Genomic DNA, 20,739 nt, shown 5'->3' on the forward strand with positions numbered 1-20,739 from the left:
AGCTATCTAGCAATTAGGTTCTGTTTCCTGGTCCCTGTGATTCATTTTCTTTTTTCCTCCCTCTCGTCTACCTAAAGTCTTAACTGCAGCCACTGGCCAGGAGCCCGACCACAACCATGGCTGTGCCCATGGCAGCTGTTACCCGGCAACAGGGGACCTACTGGTCGGACGAGAGAAGAGCCTGAAAGCCTCGTCCACGTGCGGCATGAGGAGAAAGGAGCCCTACTGCATCGTCAGTCACCTGCAGGTGGGTTTGGGACTGCGACTGTGTCTGGAATTGACATTTCGTAAATATGTTTGTCATAATGTGCACTCTCCTGTGTATAACCAGGGGTGGAGCTACTCTTGTGCCCAAACCCTTGGCTTCCCCCATTCCAAGGGGAACATTTTGATATCTAGGATTTTTTCCCTGCAATTTTCACATGGATGTGCTATTCTTAGAACCATCTATACCACATTTTTTGTGCTATTAACTGCTGATGAATCAGCGAATCAGTTCATGAGACAGAAGTACACGATGTAAACAAAAACAAAGCCACTGCAAAGAAAATGGGACGCTCTAGAGAATTAACATAAAGTTGTTCCTGCTTGATTGAGTGTAATGGACATTGTTCTAGATATGAGTAAATTATATTTCATGAAACCCTGACTGTGGTTGGTATGAGAAAAAATGGCCACCCAACTGAAAAATATCTGGCTCCGCCCCATTTAAGCACATTCTAACTCACTTGGTTGAGCAAACTTTAAACTTTGAGGCAGGCATGTGTACCACTAATTGTGTTACTTTTCTATATTTGAAATAAATATTATGTCTTTCACAAGTTCACCCTCACAGTGGCTTCCTCATTGACCCCAAAGTCTCTCACCCTTTGACCAGACAACCCTAACGTCTTGTCTCACCAATGTAGGAGCAGAAAAAATGTTTTGACTGTGACTCCCGGAGGCCTTACGACCCTGTCTACAACATTATCAATCACCGCATAGAGAACGTAATCACCACGTTTAAGCCTCATCGCAAGAAATCATGGTGGCAGTCAGAAAACGGTAAGAAAAGATCTGCACTGATACATGTTTCACACGCTGTGTCACTGCAGTAGGTCACTTGGGCTAGAATAGAACAGACGAAAAATTGTGGATATTTTTAGCCACAGATGCTTCACGTCTCCATGACAACTTTGTGATCTCTCCATGACTATAGTGGTTCCACTCACTGACTTAAAAGGTCACTTACTCTGTTAATATGCATACTTTCAGGATTTAGGAGGTTGGGTAATCCTTTATGTGCACATTTTCCATTAAAACTGAATACGTAGATTAACATGGAATCCCTTCCCTCCTTCTCTTCACCTTTCACCCTCTGTATCGCACCCTTCCTCCTCCTTCCTTTTCCGACTTTTCCTTTCCTGTGCTCGTCAGCTGTTGATTAGAAGGTCATTATAATTCATTTTCCATTGTAGACTGCTGAGAATGATCTTAAGCAGTGGAAAGACTGGAAAGAATGACTTGGTAATTAATAATAGTGGGAATATTTTTACATCTAGCAGATTTAACATTAATCAGTAGTTTGGGCTCAAAGTAACAGTGATGATGGCAGTATAAACAGGCTAGACAGGTCTTCTCCTAGGACCACTTGAGTACTCCTTGGGCATGTTCTAACAATCATTCAACAGTCACGGGACATTGTGATTTCTGCGAAATGTTGAAGTGATCATTTGACAGGCACAACCAATTTTATATTCTAGAAACCTGCTTCAAGAGTGAGATGTTTTGCTTCTCCCCAAGTTCCCAGACCCTATGAATTACATCATGGATATTTTGGGGCTTTTCCCCCACGTGTAAAAAAAGTTTATCTTATGACAGGATATCCTTATAAGCAGGAACAATCAGTTTACAGTTACAATGATTTTCCCAAAAACAAATACTGTAGTGTGAGATGAGTACAATCTGTGTGTAAATACATAAATGTGACACTTGTGCTTCACTGTGCTGTAGGAAAGTCAAATGTGTATCTCCAACTGGACTTGGAGGCAGAGTTTCATTTCACTCACCTCATTATGACTTTCAAGGTAACTTTTAAATTATTTGCTCCCCTAAAAAAAAAAAAAAAAAAAAAAAATCAACAAATTGCTAATGATTGTCTTTTTTTTTCCTGACAGACATTCCGTCCAGCAGCCCTGCTGATTGAGAGATCGGCTGATTTTGGTCGCACGTGGAAGATCTACCGTTACTTTTCCCATGACTGTGCCGCCAACTTCCCTGGTGTAACCCAGGGTCCTCTGCACACCATCAACGATGTCATCTGCGAATCGCGTTATTCCGACATAGAACCGTCCACAGAGGGAGAGGTGAGTGAGAAATTACGTCAAGTTTCATTTATTATAGTTTTAGTTGGGATTTGTTGATAATCCGATGCCAGTGTTCTCATAAAATAGATTTTCTGAACTGAAAAGCTGACTATCAAAGTACCTTAGTGTATTTATTGTATTATTGTATGATTGTTTCAAAGTTCTGGAATAATCTTGTATTAAATGTTTGTCCTGGTCTAGGTCATCTACAGAGTGTTGGATCCAGCCATCAGGATTGAAGATCCATACAGCCCAAACATCCAGAGTATTTACTCTTTATTCCCATTTTTACCTCACAAAAATAAACAGTTTTTATATTTCATATTTCTATTAAGCATCTTTAACTGGTTACTGTATTTGAACTTGCTTCATTAAACGTTGCTAGACTTCTTATTATTTGTGTCAGTGCAGGAACCCTATGGATTTTAATGGCCAAAATGTATTTGAAGTTCAACACTCCTTTTGCACCTCAGCATGTTCAACACCTTTAAACGCCGACATGTTCAGGCCTGCTGCGGTCACTGCTCAGTCTTCATTGAAACTCTTATCCTATTGGGTTCAAAGGCCAAAATATTATACTCTATGGGATGCTTTCAGATGGTGTCTACGTACCCTATTAGTGGTATTTTATCTTTTTCAAATTAGTCATCGTTCTATGTCAAAGCAAGAACTTGAATACTGTCTGACACAAAATAGTAGATTGTGACAGATACTGTGACAGTCTCTTAGCTGCTCATTTTCTCTCTCTTCCTGACAATGTTTATGGAAAGGAATTATGAAAAATATCTAATCCCAGATAGTTGGTTGGATAAACACATTTTAAAATATTGTTTTTTTTCTTGCCATGAACACAGAGTAGATCTTTTGACCCATCTGCACCACACAGTTGCTGTTCTTCCTGGCTGGCTCTGTGCACAAATGAGGAAGAGCAGCTTTTTGTGCCCCACAAAAATTGCATGTTGTCTGCAACATCGGGGTTGACATGACATTCAATTTCAATGCATTGGCTGCGTTTGTCTTTTTGTACAATATTTAGCTAAGTGATGACAACTGACCTCAATATATAGCTGAATATTTACTCACTCTGCAGGTTAGTGCATGCATCACTTTGCAGCCAGCATTGCTCAAAACCTCTCGTCAAAAGGACAGAAGGACTGTCCTATTTCAGTTAGATCACCAAAATGCACAGAGCAAGTTCTGTATTTTCATGAGATTTCATCTTTTTTTTTGCATCCTATTTAGACCCCAAAAAGGTTGTTACACAAATAACTTTTATTTATATACTTTGGCCAGACCTATTGCTGACACTGTGAAGACCATTTCACACATCATTTGAGATTTCAAGTCATTTCTCGCACACGGACTAACAGGTTCAAAGACCAGATAATTAACTTTTCGTCCAAATGCTACACACTCAAGCCCGTCATGCTCTGTTTGCCCTGACCTCCTCTCAGCGGGCTGCGGGGGTTTGTTGTGCGCTCACTCATGTGTGCGTGTTATCTGCCAGTAGGGCCTTTTATGGCTTGTTTGTTGCCACCTTTACAAACACTGATCATCTAGTTAATTTTAACAATAACGGTGGCTCCTTCTCATTTTTGCTCAACAGATCAGCTGAAAATCACCAACTTGAGGGTAAACTTCACTAAACTTCACACGCTGGGCGACAACCTGCTGGATCCCAGACCTGAAATCAAAGAAAAGTATTACTACGCCATCTATGAGCTGGTTGTGCGTGGAAACTGCTTTTGCTACGGCCACGCCTCTGAGTGTGCCCCAATCGATGGCGTCAGGGATGATATAGAAGGAATGGTGCGCATGACCCGAAGAAATGGATTTGCTTTTGCTGTCTATAATCTACAGAATGCCTTGTAACGCTCCCTCGTCGGTTGTTGCAGGTTCACGGCAGGTGTGTGTGTAACCACAACACCAAAGGTTTGAACTGTGAGCGCTGTGAGGACTTCTACAACGACATGCCGTGGAGACCCGCAGAGGGCCGCAACACCCACTCATGCAAAAGTGAGCCCACCGCTGAAATCGTTTTAGCATTCATTCATAAAGTCAATGCCAGTGTGTTGCGTATTGTTAAAGAACATTTTACTTTTTAACAATTTCATGTATGATAAAATGAAATATTATCATAATTTATTTTATTTTATTGTGTATGATAAGCAGTTTGGATTTCATGTGGATTTTTTATTCTTATACAATTAAAAACAGTTAAGGGGTTATAATGTAAATGAGCAATTTTGCGCCTTTGTATATTATAATTCTGTTACATTTTGTAAGATTTAATTATATTTTACAGTGTGGCATTTCTAAATCATAATAATTAGCTGGAGTATTATATCTGTCTGTCTGTCTGTCTGTCTGTCTGTCTGTCTGTCTGTCTGTCTGTCTGTCTGTCTGTCTGTCTGTCTGTCTGTCTGTCTGTCTGTCCTAAAAATCTAATGCTCACAAAGGGATTTTAGTACAGTACTTCGTATATATATATTGAAAAAAGTCTGATTCAGAACGTAATTTGAGGTAAATGAGGGTTGTGAGGTCAAAATCCTTAAACCTATTAGCATTTTTTATTATTCACTGCTTTAAAAATTCCTGAGCATTCCATTTGTGTTTCTTATTTTTTCTGAAATATTTCCATTTGTGTTGATAACCTAGGTAAGTGTCTTTAGCCTGATTGCAGCCTTTGTTTTTCAGAGTGCAATTGCAATAGCCACTCATCAGTGTGCCATTTTGACATGGCCGTGTATTTGGCCACGGGCAACGTCAGCGGTGGTGTGTGCGATGACTGCCAGCACAACACGATGGGCCGAAACTGTGAATTGTGCAAGCCTTTCTACTACAAAGAACCCCTCAGAGACATCCGGGATCCTCGGGTCTGCATAGGTCAGTGCAATGCATCAGGCAATATATATATGTGAGCGTGTACTGTACGACAGATTATCACGTTTATTAAACGCACCCCGTTGTGCCTCCCACAGCTTGTGACTGCGATCCAGAAGGTTCAGAGAACGGAGGGATGTGCGACAGTCACACAGCGCCGACGTTAGGCATGGTGGCTGGTCAGTGTCGCTGCAAGGCCAATGTGGAGGGCCAACGCTGTGACAAGTGTAGGACCGGCTACTTTGGCCTAAGTGCCGATAACCCTCAGGGCTGCCAGCGTGAGTATGCGCAACCCTGGAAGCCCAAAAAAATAATAATTCCACAGGTGTATCTGAATCTGGGTTGTGATTCCAATGCAAAACAAAGGACAAAAAAGGCTAGACTGACCCAATGCCATTTAAAGTTTGTTTTCAAGTACTTGTTGGAAAAAGGTGCTTTTTTCCCCCCCTCCTGCAGCTTGCCGATGTGACCACAGGGGAACAGTGGCAGGCAGCACCCAATGCGACCCAGTCAGTGGCGACTGCTTCTGCAAGCGTCTTGTCACTGGACGAAGCTGTGACCAATGTCTGGTAAGACGCTCACTCTGGTCCCTGTGGCGCTCATTGTTTTCCATTCTGCTCCCTAATTATTCAATTGTTTACATCCTTTCTTCAAGTTCTGCTTGTTTTTGTTCTCTGTCTTGTCACACTCATCCAGGAATAGTGTGTAACAGCACTGTAAGCTCCCGCCTGGGCTCTATGTCTAAATTTAGTTGAGGCATTTTAGGTTAGTCCACATGGTGTGGGTTACCATCGGACTAAAAATGGACACGGCCGAAAGTGAATCTTATCTTCCATAAAACAAGAACTAAATGTTGTGTGAAAGAATGAACATTTTTGGTTAAATGATGAAGCTGCCTAGTAAATGTATTTGCTGCACAATATCCAAAATACACCCACTCTTTTGGAAGAGAAGACAACTCACAATGTTAAATTACAGGAAGCGGACCGTGACCATATACCACAAAGCTGTGAATGTTAGTCTTTGAGATTACAGGGTTGGCTTCAATGTGTGTGACTCAAACACTTCTTTTATAGAATGAAGGATTTGTGTTGTCATGATTTCATCTGTCTGTTTGCCTGTCTCTCTCTCTCTCTCTTTTGCTCTCTCTTTCTCATCTGTCAATCCCAGCCAGAACACTGGGGCCTGAGTCTCGACCTGAATGGCTGCCGAGGCTGCGAATGTGACATCGGAGCTGCTCTGGATAACGAGTGAGTGACGTTTACTGAGCAGATTAAAATAAATAGTGGCCTCCTGTTTAGTCTGTGGCACTCGAGTTTGACGTGCTCTGCAATGCTTATGGCACTACATTTTCCCTACAGAAGTAATGATAAAACAGAAAGTATGAATACATACTTTACCTGCCTGCCTAATGCCCCAAATCGTATTTATTGCATTGCACGTATGTAGCCTGTGGTTTGCGTCACATTTTCTACATTAGTTTTACTGTCTGGTGTCATTTAGTGTACATTTCCATAAATAAGTGTATCCATTTGGGACACATCGACCTTGAAGTCACTCATCAGCAATTCTTGACATTTAAATATGGGCTAACTTACCGACTTGGGAGATCAACTACCACACACTCTATTTGTGGATTCATCTATTCATGCATTGGAATGTATGAGAACATCCAGATGTATTCTGTGGGATAATTTGTGGTTATCTACATTTTTGTTTTCTCTTCAAATTCATTCTAGTTTCTAATTTGTCTGAAAAGCAGCCACCTAACATTACCATAATGATGAACGATTCTGAGATACTGGAGCCAACTCACTTTGGATGATGCGGTGCCATCCGGCTGATGTTTGGAATCTTAAGTGACATTAATGGTTAAATGATTAAAAAAAGTGAACAGTGGGTTTGGAGAATTTGCTTGTTTCCATTCAATGGAAAAAGTAGTTCATGTAAAATCATGTGTTCTCTGTAGCTGCTCCATCGACAGTGGTCAGTGTCGCTGCCGCAGTCACATGACAGGACGCCAGTGTACACAGGTGGAGTCTGCTTATTTCTTCATGGCTCTGGATCACCTCTTGTATGAAGCCGAGTTGGCCAAAATGGGTCAGGTGAGACTCTCAGTTGTGAATGAAGCAACATGTATTAGTAGAGCCATCAAAGTTCCCAAATGAGCATTTTCATATTCTGTCAGGGCTGCACACTGGAGACCCGAGAACACGAGCTGGGTCGTCCGGCCACATGGACGGGTCTTGGGTTTGCCCGCGTACCTGAGGGTGGCACGCTTGAGTTCATCATCAGCAACATCCCTTACTCGATGGAGTACGACCTGCTCATCCGCTATGAGACACAGGTGTGTGCATTTGTTTTTACTTAACATCTTCTACTATAAGGGTAAATATGTTTAGATATAAATCTCTTATCAATTAATCCTCCCATTAGGGGTTGTACTTCATCTATTACCCTTAAATCTTAATTCTTAATTGTCATAAATCACAAATGCTGGCCTTTAGAAAGAGAAAGACATTCCCACGGACAGGCTTCATAATTTTCCATTGGAAGCTGTTATAGATGTCCAATGTCCAAACTTCCTGTAGGTCTAATGACCAGGTGTCCGAATACTTTTGTCTAATACAAAGATCTAGATGACATCCATCACTTCTTAACATTCATCCATTCCAGATGCCCCGGGACTGGGAAGAGGTACGGATAACAGTAATCCGTCCGGGCCCGATTCCAACGAGCAGCCCTTGTGGAAACACAATCCCAGATGATGACAAACATGTCGTCGCCCTGCCGGCTGGAGCCAGGTCTGTTAATCTAGCACACATGCACGTGCATGCATTCAACCACAAAAGCTGAGATGGAGGAAAAACATTCAGAAGTGCTTATGTGTTAAGTATTTATTGTGTAGTTTTGCTACTGCTGAAAACTCTTGCTGCCCCCCGTGGTCTCATTACCATCAGCATGATTAGTATTTATTCATTCATTGTATAGTTGTCATACTGATGCTATTCATTCTGCTCATTGTTATTGGCCGGTGTTATACTGTGAATTTGCTGCTATAAAACTGGAATTCCCCCATTGCATGGCAAAGCAAGGCTAATTCTAAAACGTCCCTCAGAGAGCTTGCCAAGAATGACATCAGTTTCAATGATTGACAGATCCAAAATAGGACAGTGCTCACCATACCTGATTTCTTATCATTGCCAATTACATTATTTTCAATTTACAGTACTTTGTATAATGTATATTCTGACCTGGATTGACGACTTTGTGTAACAGTTAGGATATTATAATGGTACTTAACCTACAAGTACAGTTAATAAAGGTTTTATGACAGCAATAGTGCAACCAAGGAGTTACTTTCAATGGGAAAATGATAGTGGAATTTATTGGCTGCTAAATTTTTTATACCCATATGAGAAGGTGACTCTAGAATTTTTCTTCTTTCCAAACATGCCTTTAGGTTCATGGTCCCTCCACAGCCCGTGTGTCTGGAGAAAGGTGTGACATACACCATCCGCTTTGAGTTCCGACGCTATCAGGACGCCAACGTCGTCCTCAACGGAGCGGCCAATGCTGTCCTCCTCATGGACTCTGTGAGGACGATTCCTTCCTTCTCTCTCTGTTTCAACCTTTGCCGTGTCACTTTTGTGAATCCGTGCTTCTTCGCTCCAGATTGCTTTGATGCCTCGTCACTCTTCCATGGAGCTTTTCAATGCCGGGGACCTGGCCTCTAGCAACAGGAAGCAGACCTACGAGCGGTACCGCTGCCACGAGGGGGCGAAGAGTGTGATCCATCCATCAATGAGTGATACCTGTGCCAAGCTGATCACAAGCATGTCGGCTGTTATTAACGACGGGGCTTTGCGTGAGTACAAAAACATACTTCTTACATCATCAATTCATCGCTTTGCTTTTCTTTTGTCTGTGAACCTATCCTCAGCCAGCAATTGTGGTCATCTATGTTCCTATATTGTTAATGATCAGCATTAAACCCGCCTTGAGTTGTTTTAAGTTGTTTTCATCCTTGTTTCCCTCCAGCTTGTAACTGCGACCCCCAGGGATCCATCAGCTCGGTGTGCGATGTCCGCGGAGGTCAGTGTCGCTGCAGGCCCAATGTGATTGGTCGACGGTGCGAACAGTGTGCTCCTGGAACTTACGGCTTTGGACCCTCGGGCTGTGTTGGTGAGACAACATCATTTTAATGTGGTGCTCTTTTTTTCTTGTGATCCCAATGTGGGCTACTTATAGACCATTTTACTAGTTTTAAACATTGAAGCATGTTGTTGTACAGTACCAGAGTATTAACTGTAATCCATACAGTTTGCCAAAAATGATTTATACTGTACAGTATTAGAGTCAAATTTTAAATTAAAGCCTACATTTATATTTGAAAAGGATATGAAGACCTGCTTGACTGTATACCTGTGTACCTAGCATTTTATTGCAGTAGATAATTTACAATAAAAAAAAAAAGTACGATCTGACATTTAACAATGTAAACATAATAGAATACTGAAATGAAATGTGAAATACGCTAAATTCAGTAAGTGGTTGTATTTTCGCTCAGATTTGTTACATCCATGTCTATGACTATAGACAACAGTAGTGTGGCTTACTGAACACGAGCGCCATCTACTGGTGTTTAATATCGAACATTCAGAAAATCCCATACCTTAGTCCCCTTGGAGGTCTAAACACAAAACCAATCCACGTTCATCATCCGTGCTATAGTCTCATATTACATCCGCCTCATCCTTTCTCCCTCCAGCCTGTGGTTGCAGCGTGGAAGGTTCCGTCACTCGGCTGTGTGACAAATACACCGGGCTGTGCCAGTGCCGGCCCGGAGCATTTGGCCAGCAGTGCGACAGATGCCAGGCAGGTCACTGGGGCTTCCCCAATTGTCGCCCCTGCCAGTGCAACAGCCATGCCGATGAGTGTGACCAGAGGAGCGGTGCGTGTATTAACTGCAGAGACAACACTGGAGGAGACAAGTGTGACAGGTGACATCTACCTGTGGAATCTGCATGTACAGACAATTTGTTCATGTTTTATTTCAGAAGAATAGGGTTGCAAAGAGGTGAATTATTTTTTCCAAGTTTACGGAAAGCTTCTTGAATGGGGAATTTTCGAATATAACAGGAATTGATGGAAATCAAGTGGGAAATGAGCAGAATCCAATTGAAAACTATCATGTTCAAGCTTATCAGTACATGCATGTTAACATTTTTGTTTTGCTATAAGCAGACTTCCATGCATGATAGTGATAGCTACACTGAGAAAAAATGTTTCTTTTTTTGTTTTGTCGAGTGTTTGAACAAATCCAGATGATATTTTTTCATGCAACCACTTGATGAAATAACGTAGAGTAAGATCGAGGGGTTTTTTTTTTTCCTCAGGGTATTCTTGTTCAAATTTCCCCCGTATCCAAGGATTGCTCGTGCTGCAATTTTTTTCAAGTTAAAAAACTTGACGGTTGTTTCAGTCAGAATTTTGCTGACATGTATTTTTCCGCATTATATTTAAGCTCCTTTTTAATAACCAATCTTGAATTCCTGGCATATTCTCATTTATTTCCATTAATTCTGTTTAATTCCTATGGAAGTTTTCAACTTAAAAATATAATACCCCAATTTTTCTATCCCTAATAATCCAACCATAACTAACACCTCTACAGAGTTAACAATGTTCAGTTTTATTTCACACAGTCAGCGAGATATTTATTTCGCTATTTCGGAGGTACAGTGTGTCCCCAATATTATGACTGGTGAATGTCTTCTTTTACTGAAATCACTGTTTCTATAGGTGTGCCAATGGTTACTACGGCAACCCAATTGTGGGCATAGCAGCTGGCAGCTGGTGTCGCCCATGTCCCTGTCCGGACAGTCCCACCAGTGGACGCCATTTTGCAGCATCCTGTTACCAAGACAACCGTAACCAGCGAATTGTCTGCAACTGTAACCAGGGATACACAGGTAAACGTGTTTGATACCTGACGATCTCTCGAGCAGGTTGCACAGTCCCTTCCACTGTTGACGGGCAAACTAAACATAAAAGTGACTCAGCAGAACTATTCCATGAATGTATGTGCTGGAGTTGACATTTGAAACTGATGGTCTCACTTTCTCTCCAGAGCAACTTCAGATGAAGCCCAATTATAATCTCGTGCTTTAAATATCTAACCTTTTCTTGTTTCCTCCCTCCCCTGTATTACTGGTACAGGGATTGTTAAACGCTCCAGGCTAACCATTTGCAAGCGTGAGTAAAAATGAAAATGAAAGCCCGGCACTGCCAACACCACAACAAGTCTGTCCTTATTTTCCACCAGTCCTGCCCATGCATGCATTGCTTTAGCACCCTGTGGTCCAAGGTGCTCGGCCACACCTCTCCAAATGATTTTAATTTGTGAGTGGGTGTGTTACGCAGCACGTAGTACCACGGACGGACACTGCCATTAAAAATTGGCCGATCGCTTTCTGAGCTTTACTTGTCAGTGTAATTGTACCCCACTGACATCTTGAGATTTTTTTTTACTTTAAGCGTAATGAGACAGTAATTTGACCGTGTCCCACAACTATATTTAATTATGCCTCAAACTGTATTGGTATATGTCTGTTGGGGTACATTCATTCTTCACATTGCCATACACCACTACGTGTCTGTGAATATTATTCCCTATCAAGGGTCGGACCCAGAAGTCCAATTTTATTTCAAGTGTGTGTTTGTGTGTGTGTGTGTGTGTGCGTGGGTAGGGGGGGGGGGATTAGGGGGGGACTGTGAGACAATTCTGTGATTGATGACAACTCTGGGTCAGTAACTGTTTGAAGAACTGTTTATCTCCCATAAATTAATAACTTTGCAAATCACCTCCAAAACTGACAAATGAGCTCATACTCCTTTTCTTTCGGCACCCAACTTTCATCTCTACACCACTAATGCTTTTTGAACTTATGAACTAGACCGTTTCATCTTTCCTTCAGCTTCTCATTCCCTTTTTGGCTTATTTCCTCTTGTACTCCTTCCTGCCAGACTCAAATATGCCAAGTATTTTGTCAGTCATGCAGCACAGTGTGGCACACAATTGAGAGCAGGAGTCTGAGAGAACGGACATTGAAACAGAGTTGTATTAGTAAGTTTAAAGTTTTATATAGAACAAGTTTACATTGAGTGTTTGTTCTCAGTCAGGCGGTTTTGGCAAGAATGGAAGAGCTGTTTTTTCTTGCTATCCCAGAATGCAACTGTATTATTTTTAAATCTAATTAGCTAATTTTCTAATTAGTGTAATTGTATGTAGCACATTCTCACAAAGAAACACTTCTTGTTTCAGGAAATTAGCTCACACCTCATAGCACCCCCCCGTCCCCCTTTGTCTCATTAGAACAATGTGACAGTCAAAATGCTGAGTCTGGTTGAGATGGCCACTTCAATCTGAGTACAATGCACCATGAATTGAAAATCAGATGATGAAAAACATTTTTGTGTGGGGAGGGAAATAAATTCCTTTTGAGGAATGTTTCTGTGTGATATTGCCTACAGTATGCCTTCAAATTAAAGTAAAACTTTTTTTTTAATTGTCCTTGTTTCCCAACATATCTCCTTGACTACATGAAGAAGCCCTTCTCTGATTGTCTGACAGGTTTTTATTAAAATACCCAGCAATAAACTCAGATGGGACAAAATCCCGAGAGGTCTTCCTCATCTTTGATAAATCTCTTTGAAGGAAATGCAACATTTGCAGTTTTGACAAGTTAATTGTACAAGTCAATCTCAATCCCACTGATTGAAATTGAACCGATTCACTAAAAAAATTGCACTGGCCTTGAATCGTATCACACACCACGTTTTGAGACACATATACTACTTTGTAGAATCATCTTTTTCTGGCGAGATGCACACTGCTAGTAATATTGTGATTATCAAAACTACTTCCTTTACTCTGACCAATCTGCGTTTTCTCTCAATGTAGGTACTCGATGTGAGGAATGCGCTCCAGGTTACTATGGCAACCCCTCTCAGCCGGGGGGAAGTTGCCAGCCGTGCCAGTGCAACAACAACATCGACATATCTGACATTGATGCGTGTGACCGGCGAGTCGGCGAGTGCAGGAAATGTCTTTACAACACTGAAGGGCCCAACTGCGGCATCTGCAAAAGTGGCTATTTTGGAGACGCATCAAGACGAAATTGCAGGAGTAAGTCACCTTTTGACCCTTCTTGCTACCTTAACAATATTTTTAATCAATCATGATCTACTCATCCCCCATGCTCACTTTAGAGTGTGTATGTAACTTCCTTGGCACGGAGCGCAGCCAGTGTATGGAGCGTGAAGACTGCGTGTGTGAGCGGGCAACGGGCCAATGCCAATGTCTACCTAATGTAATCGGTCAGACGTGTGACCACTGCTCCCCCGGACACTGGAACCTCGCTAGTGGCAAAGGCTGTGAACCCTGCGGTTGTGACCCCCACAACTCAGTCACCTCATCATGTAACGAGGTATATAGAGGACACACAAACTGAACTGGTATGGGACACAAGATGTGAAATGTGGGCCTGGTCAGAGCACAACCAGTGGGACCTCAAGTGGTAAATATTGGAACCCAAAAATGTTTGTTCGTGGTACACAGTGCAACCTCAGAGGACCATAAGTCAAAGTCAAAGTCAAAGTCAGCTTTATTGTCAATTTCTCCACATGCCAAAGACACACAAAGAAACCGAAATTTTGTTCCCCCCTATCCCACGGTGACAAGACATGGCTCACAACAGACAAACAAGTAACAAGTATAACAAAAGCGTGCTGAATAAATAATGAATAAATAACACAACAATAAATAAATAAATAAGAGGAGCAGAAAAAAAAGGAGCAAGTGCGCGTACAGCAGACATTCCCGAAAATAGCGCAACAGTGCCACACGCTACGCAAAAGGGGATAGCGAGTTCAGGGCCCTAACAGCCTGGGGAAAGAAGCTGTTGGCAAGTCTGGTGGTGCGGGAGCGCAGGCTCCTGTACCTCTTCCCAGAGGGCAGAAGGTCAAACAAAGAGTGAGCCGGGTGACTCACATCTCTGGCAATCGAGGTTGCCTTGCGGGCGAGATGGGAGGTGTAAATGTCCTTCAGGGAGGGGAGCGAAGCACCAATAATCTTACCAGCCGTATTCACTATGCGCTGCAGGGCCTTCAAGTTCTGTTCAGTGCAGTTACCACCCCAGACAGCGATGCAACTGGTGATGACGCTCTCAATAGTGCCACGGTAGAATGTAGACAGGACTGCCTGAGGAGCACATGCACGCCTGAGCTTCCGCAGGAAGTACAGGCGGCGCTGAGCTTTCTTTGCCAGTGACGAGGTGTTTGCGGACCAGGAGAGGTCCTCACTGATGTGCACCCCCAGGAACTTGGAAACGGGTTGACTTCCATTGTTTGAATTTTTATTCAGTTTCAAAACAAACAAATGATGCAACTACAAATAGTCTGGTCAAGAAAGTCTCGCTGTGTTTTTAAACTTATCGACTTCTATTTGGAGGACTTAAAATAACTGCTCTTTATTTCAATTTTTGTGTTGCTCAGTTTAGTGGACAATGTCACTGCCGCGATGGGTTTGGTGGGAAGACCTGCACGGACTGTCAGGAGAACTACTGGGGAGACCCTCGGACTCAGTGCAGAGGTCAGTCATGCATTTCTTTTGTAAGCCGTAATAGTAATACATATACACTTTTGGATGATCTGTAGAAGCTATGAGTTAGTTTACCGTGCCACTGGAGGGAACCCAAGAAATACATTGTATGCATCACCATAGTTTTATTTTTTATACAATACACAGAGCACAGGTCACTGTATCATGTTTTGGTAAAAATTCTTAAACTCTCAACCGAGAGTAATTGACACGCCACCTTTTTTGATAACTGACTAGAAATGCCACAGTATTGCATCGAAGCACTACTTTTGTCTAAATGGAAGTCCCTGACTCACTTCAACACACTGCAGTTCCCTTGATACCAAGATGCCACAAGATGGCGGCAAGGCACTTTGTGTTTGTGTTTAAAAATAAATCAACCAGTAATGAATACGCATGGGAGCAAGAAATAAAATGCATATTGAATTTTTTGTCTTTATAACAGGAGCAACATTATTAGCGTGCAAGGCTCTTTTAGTCCCAGGTGTTGGCTATGCCGTATTTACATGCTTTCTTCTTGTCTGCCCTTCTTCCAGCTTGTGACTGCGACTGGCGAGGCATTGAGACGTCTCAGTGCAACCGAATCACAGGTCACTGTGTATGCCAGCAAGGGGTGTCGGGTGTCCGCTGTGATCAGTGTGCCCGAGGTTTCTCTGGCATCTTCCCCAACTGCCAGCCCTGCCATCAATGCTTTGGGGACTGGGACCGTATTGTCCAGGTGCAGAGAGAGTTACAGTCAGATCGGGAGAGATGAAATGTAAACCCACCAATTGAGTAAAAAAAAATACAACAACAATGTCATCCTTCTACAGGACTTGGCGGTGCGCACCAGGACTTTGGCAGAGCGTGCCCATGAGATTCAGACCACTGGGCTTACTGGGCCATATGAGAAGGCTTTTAGAGACCTTGAAGAGAAACTGGCCCAAGCTCGAATTATCGTCAACTCACGCAATGCCACTGCTGCTGCCATTACCACTTTGATGGAACTTATTGAACAGCTTAGGTACATGTTGCTTTGTGTCTTCAAATCTTTTACAGAGTGTAAATTGGATACAACTCAATAGATTAAATAATTGGCATCCTTCCAGGCAAATAAATGCCTTCTGTACCCCCCCGCCCCCCATCAAGAAAAAAATAGTTACTAACAATGTATATTTGTATAAGTCATTGTTCAGCCCAACTCCATTTACAACAAATACATCTTTTTCCTTAGATCTCAGATCAGTGAAACCACTGACACACTGAACCGTCTGGAGGGAGATTTAACTCTTGTCCAGGACAGCAGCTCGGAGGCAAGCAAGGAGCTGAGTGCTCTGGAGAGGGAGGCCAGAGAACTGAACTTCACTTCAGAGCAGCTCCATCACCAGCTCGATATCATTAAAAACTCAAATTTCCTAGGTGAGCAAGTAAAGGGGTCCCTTATGAAATAGTCCAAATATTGATGCTTATTCATTCTTCAAACGTGCAATGATTTTTAATTTTTTTAATTACAATTTTTCTCATCTAAAATTTCTTGTAGATTAACAGAATTTATCACTTTTGATTACTTTACCAGATTGCTTTTCCTAATCATTGTGCAGGTTTGTCAGAGGAATTGTTGCTAGTCGGAGCTCCGAGGGCTCCATCACAAAGGCCTAAGCTGATTTAAAAGATACAATTAAGAAATTATATGCCAGCCATGACAAATAAGGGATACATTTAGAAGACTACTCTAAAACTGCACTTTAAGGACTATAGGACAAGTCTAGTCCTACACATTAATTTCACAGTTAAATCACTGTAATAGTTATGAAATGCATGTAAACTAAAAATAAAATCTAATTAGGTACGGTTCGCTTGGCCGAAATGCCTTGTGATTTACAAAATGTGCTGTTTTGATTATGTAAATTCAAAATATAAATCTCTTCCGTCATCTCTTTTGTGCCAGGCGCCTACGACAGCATCCGTACCTCCTACAACAAGTCTTGGGATGCTGAGCGCCGCGCTAACCAATCAACAGTGAACAGGCCCAGCACAGTCAGCCAGTCGGCCGACACCCGCCGTCGCACCGAACGCCTCATCTCTGCTAAGAAGGACGATTTCAACCGCAAAAATGCTGCCAACAAACGCTCGCTTTCAGAACTCAAGACCAAAGTCCAGAATCTGGACATGCAGAAGATCAATGAGAAGGTCGGGTCTTGGTCAATTATTGTGTACGAATTATTTTCATGCATACATTAATGGTATTACAGTCTCAATGAAAATATATTTATGTCTTTTGCCTTGCATGAATGAACTATCTTCCATTGACAGTGATGATATTTTATGAGAAGCAGACATAAACTTTCCCCACAACAGGTTTGTGGTACAACAGACGATGCTCCCTGTGCGGAAAGCCCTTGTGGAGGTGCAGGTTGCCGTGACGACGAGGGGAACCGTCACTGTGGAGGCCTAAGTTGCAACGGTGCTGTAGCAGCCGCTGACAATGCTTTGGAAAGAGCCAAGCATGCTGAGAAGCAACTCAACAAAGCCATGGGAGAAGTTGAGGGACTCGTTATCAAGGTAGGGATTCACTGCTGTTAGTTGTCATGATAGCATCAGCTCTGCTCCCATCTAAATGGGTTCAGGGAGATATTAGGGATTGTTTAGTGACATACTATAATTGTAACAGAGAAAGCATATGTAATAAAGATAAGGATGACAGCACAAATGTGAGGAAAACCATTAAATGTCATTTTCTGTATGCAATCTCAAAACCATAATGAGTTTTGTCAGCATTCTGCTGAACGCAAGTTGCAGTCAAGATAGCTCTGATCACAAGTTAGTTTGATTTAGCTTTCTTTTGTCAATATTCTTTCAGTTTTTCACCAAATGCCCCTAAGTTTTAACATTCCTGTCAAACTCGCAAGCATTTGCTGAAACATTTTCATGACATTTTTGCCTACATTGTTGACAACTTTGTTTTTTATTGTGGGTGTTCACTACTCGCTCTATATGGTAGACAGCAGAGTGTGATTTTGAATACCTCCCCTGGGATTATAATGAGTATGATAAATTATTCTTCATTGAATTCATTAATAACACGTGATCTTTACCAAATACAAATCCATCATTCTTTGAATGCAAGACAACAAATACTGTTGAACTATTACACCAAGTTGAAGTGATTGTATTATTTTGGTGAGGTGGCGGAAGCTAAGACTAAGGCAGAGGAGGCCAAGGGTAAAGCCCAAGCGGCTCTCGACAAAGCCAAAGTCACCAAGGACCAAGTGGAGCGCTCCAACAAGGACCTGCGAGACCTCATCAACCAAATCAGGGACTTCCTCATGCGTGAGTCTGCTTGATGAAAAACATCATGATAACGACTTCCAAACTTCAATAAGTCGTCGTCTTTCTCTCAGACGAAGGGGCAGACCCTGACCATATTGAGGTGGTGGCCAATCGCGTGCTAGAGCTCTCCATCCCCGCTTCCCCTCTCCAGATCAAACATCTTGCGGACGAAATTAAAGAACGTGTACGCAGCCTGTCCAACGTAGATGCTATTCTGGCGCAGACCCAGGACGATGTCAGAAAGGCAGAAAAACTACTGCTGGGTGCCAAGAGGGCAAGGTATTTATCATCTTTCAGCCAAATTTTAATTTGCTAATTTTTATACACAGTAATTCAAATTATAGGAAAATAAATAAACACAATTTAAAACAGGAAAGATGACCAGAGATAAAAAAAATCTCTAAAAGAATCTGAAAGTCAATTCTGCAACTCTGAAACCACCTTCTGTGTGTGTAACACTGCTGTTGTACAGGCATCACGCTGAAGGTGTGAAGACCACAGTGGAGACAGTGAAGCAGGCCTTGGTGGATGCAAAGACTGCTCAGACATCTGCAGAGAAGGCCATCGCCAAAGCCAGAGCCGACATTGACGAAACAGAGACTCGCCTGGCACAGGTAACCAAAAAAAAAACCAATCCACTGCTTCTTTCATTTGAATGGATGGACGGACAAACGGACGAGTGGTCGGATGGATTGCATTCATAGCGCTATTTTCATAGTCTTTGTGCATAAGACACAGCACTGATTTTCACAATGCTTGTACGTGAACGTCCACAGATAGAATCAGAGACGTCTAACAGTGAGCGGCAACTAAGCGAAGCCGTGCACCGTCTGGGCACGCTGGGCCGGGAGATCAGTGTGCTGAAGACCAAACGCGCTAACAACAGCATGGCAGCAGCCCGGGCTGAAGAGACGGCCACCATGGCACGAGACAAAGCAAACGAAGCCAAACAGGTATGTGTGCTTCTTATTCTGTATATTGCTTCATTAGTAACCTACACTCTCACTGTTTGATGCACAGATTCTAGATGGACAGCTTACCGATAAGTACCATGAGGTGAAGCAGCGTGTTGGTACTAAGGCCAAAGCTGTTCAAGATGCAAAGGCAAAGGCAGAGAGCCTTAGGGATGAGGCCAAAAAACTACTGCAAGACGCCGAGAACAAGTTGAAGAGACTAGCAGGTACTTTTTGTGTATGTTGGAAAAATATGGAAAATATTTAAAAAAATAACAAAATAAAGCACAGGTTCAGATGGTCAAATTTAGGAGAGTAATTGGAGTGCCTGTGATTGTCTGGTGGGTGTAGCATAGGCTCCAATCTGACCTGTGACCCAACTGATGACAAGCACAATTAATAGAAAATGCATGGAAGGATTTTTTTAGGATAAACAACAAATGAATGTGTATTAAATGTTGGTTGCCTGCTGAAATATTCTGTTCCCACAGAGCTAGAGAAAAACTACGAGGAGAATGAGAGAAGGTTGAAAGGCAAAGCTGATCAATTGGATGGCTTAGAAGACAAAATGAAAGCCATCCTCAATGACATCAACAAACAGATCCAAATTTATAACACGTGCCAGTAGTACTAGCCACCTTTTCTGGTTTGGCTAACTATTCTGCACTCTACGTGTCAGGTGGATCATACCCAAAAAGCTGAACGTGTGGAAGTTGTGTTCAGTGTTGAAAAAACAATCTGGAATTGTATGCTTGTAAATGTGTGTACTGAATATTAAAACGGTGTGTATAATTTAAATTACAAATGTCAACTGTCCAAAGATAAGGAATAAAAGAATGTGACATTTACTACTGAGTATATTTTAAATTACCTTTTTAAAGACAGCAGGTTGACTAAATTGGAAACTTAGGATATTTACTCAACAAATATCACCTACAAAAACAAAACTGCTGCGTGGATTGCTTTTGACTTAATTAAATGAAAGCCCTCATGCCACTTTTATTTTTTTATCATATGAAAATCAAGCCAATGAGGAAAGCCTGCCTTCTTGTAATCAACACTCATAAGATTAAGGGTGATATTATGGTGACTTAAATTTACAGTATGACACTTGCCAGTGTTCCATTGCATTGAACATAATATAATTTTACCAGGCATATTATATTGTATTGTCATATTCCATTTTATTGAGTTTCAGTTTTACAGCACAAAGGCCACGCATAAGTAATTGTACAAAAATATAGCTTTTATAAGAATAGATTTGTAAAATAAATTTTGCATAACATACAACTTTATTCTCCTAAATGTATTATGTACCAAAGATGAGAGCAAAAATGCCAGAATAATAATGTACTACTGTATTTCAGTGCCTTGACGTTGTGAATAAAGGTTGGAAGTCTGTATAATTTTTTTTGTTTTACTACTTGCGCCTGCATTTCCAAACGTAGTGTATTCATAGTTTACATATAGTATACACATACATCTTTTAATTTGTAACCAGATGTGCATATTTGAATTAGAATCTGATATGAATCTATAGCATCAATGCCTTAAATCCTACAAATACGTTATGGAGTAAAAAAAA

The 20,739-nt window shown here is 41.8% G+C and overlaps 1 protein-coding gene across 2 annotated transcripts in view; it reads left to right on the forward strand.

The window, feature by feature from the left end:
• Positions 1 to 20,560, forward strand: part of lamb2 (laminin, beta 2 (laminin S)) — a 30,860-nt gene extending 10,300 nt beyond the window's left edge. Inside the window, exons 3-36 of one of the 2 annotated variants that reach the window (XM_049753004.2) lie at positions 78 to 247; positions 909 to 1,044; positions 1,993 to 2,066; positions 2,157 to 2,345; positions 2,547 to 2,610; positions 3,952 to 4,154; positions 4,241 to 4,361; positions 5,043 to 5,231; positions 5,327 to 5,506; positions 5,685 to 5,797; positions 6,399 to 6,478; positions 7,198 to 7,333; positions 7,417 to 7,575; positions 7,905 to 8,032; positions 8,692 to 8,824; positions 8,904 to 9,096; positions 9,270 to 9,413; positions 10,000 to 10,231; positions 11,034 to 11,203; positions 11,451 to 11,486; positions 13,195 to 13,419; positions 13,503 to 13,720; positions 14,787 to 14,883; positions 15,429 to 15,610; positions 15,705 to 15,895; positions 16,106 to 16,290; positions 16,820 to 17,061; positions 17,230 to 17,433; positions 18,057 to 18,201; positions 18,273 to 18,480; positions 18,674 to 18,815; positions 18,978 to 19,154; positions 19,222 to 19,381; positions 19,646 to 20,560. In XM_049753004.2, the coding sequence (XP_049608961.1) occupies positions 78 to 247; positions 909 to 1,044; positions 1,993 to 2,066; positions 2,157 to 2,345; positions 2,547 to 2,610; positions 3,952 to 4,154; positions 4,241 to 4,361; positions 5,043 to 5,231; positions 5,327 to 5,506; positions 5,685 to 5,797; positions 6,399 to 6,478; positions 7,198 to 7,333; positions 7,417 to 7,575; positions 7,905 to 8,032; positions 8,692 to 8,824; positions 8,904 to 9,096; positions 9,270 to 9,413; positions 10,000 to 10,231; positions 11,034 to 11,203; positions 11,451 to 11,486; positions 13,195 to 13,419; positions 13,503 to 13,720; positions 14,787 to 14,883; positions 15,429 to 15,610; positions 15,705 to 15,895; positions 16,106 to 16,290; positions 16,820 to 17,061; positions 17,230 to 17,433; positions 18,057 to 18,201; positions 18,273 to 18,480; positions 18,674 to 18,815; positions 18,978 to 19,154; positions 19,222 to 19,381; positions 19,646 to 19,782 (5,363 nt within the window). In that variant the 3' untranslated portion in view covers positions 19,783 to 20,560. The remainder of the gene's footprint in view (positions 1 to 77; positions 248 to 908; positions 1,045 to 1,992; positions 2,067 to 2,156; positions 2,346 to 2,546; positions 2,611 to 3,951; positions 4,155 to 4,240; positions 4,362 to 5,042; positions 5,232 to 5,326; positions 5,507 to 5,684; positions 5,798 to 6,398; positions 6,479 to 7,197; positions 7,334 to 7,416; positions 7,576 to 7,904; positions 8,033 to 8,691; positions 8,825 to 8,903; positions 9,097 to 9,269; positions 9,414 to 9,999; positions 10,232 to 11,033; positions 11,204 to 11,450; positions 11,487 to 13,194; positions 13,420 to 13,502; positions 13,721 to 14,786; positions 14,884 to 15,428; positions 15,611 to 15,704; positions 15,896 to 16,105; positions 16,291 to 16,819; positions 17,062 to 17,229; positions 17,434 to 18,056; positions 18,202 to 18,272; positions 18,481 to 18,673; positions 18,816 to 18,977; positions 19,155 to 19,221; positions 19,382 to 19,645) is intronic. The other variant, XM_049753005.2, reaches the window with a different exon arrangement.
• The last annotated feature ends 179 nt before the right edge of the window (positions 20,561 to 20,739 follow it).

The sequence above is a fragment of the Syngnathus scovelli genome, chromosome 2 (genome assembly GCF_024217435.2).
Source record: "Syngnathus scovelli strain Florida chromosome 2, RoL_Ssco_1.2, whole genome shotgun sequence".
NCBI lineage: Eukaryota > Metazoa > Chordata > Actinopteri > Syngnathiformes > Syngnathidae > Syngnathus > Syngnathus scovelli.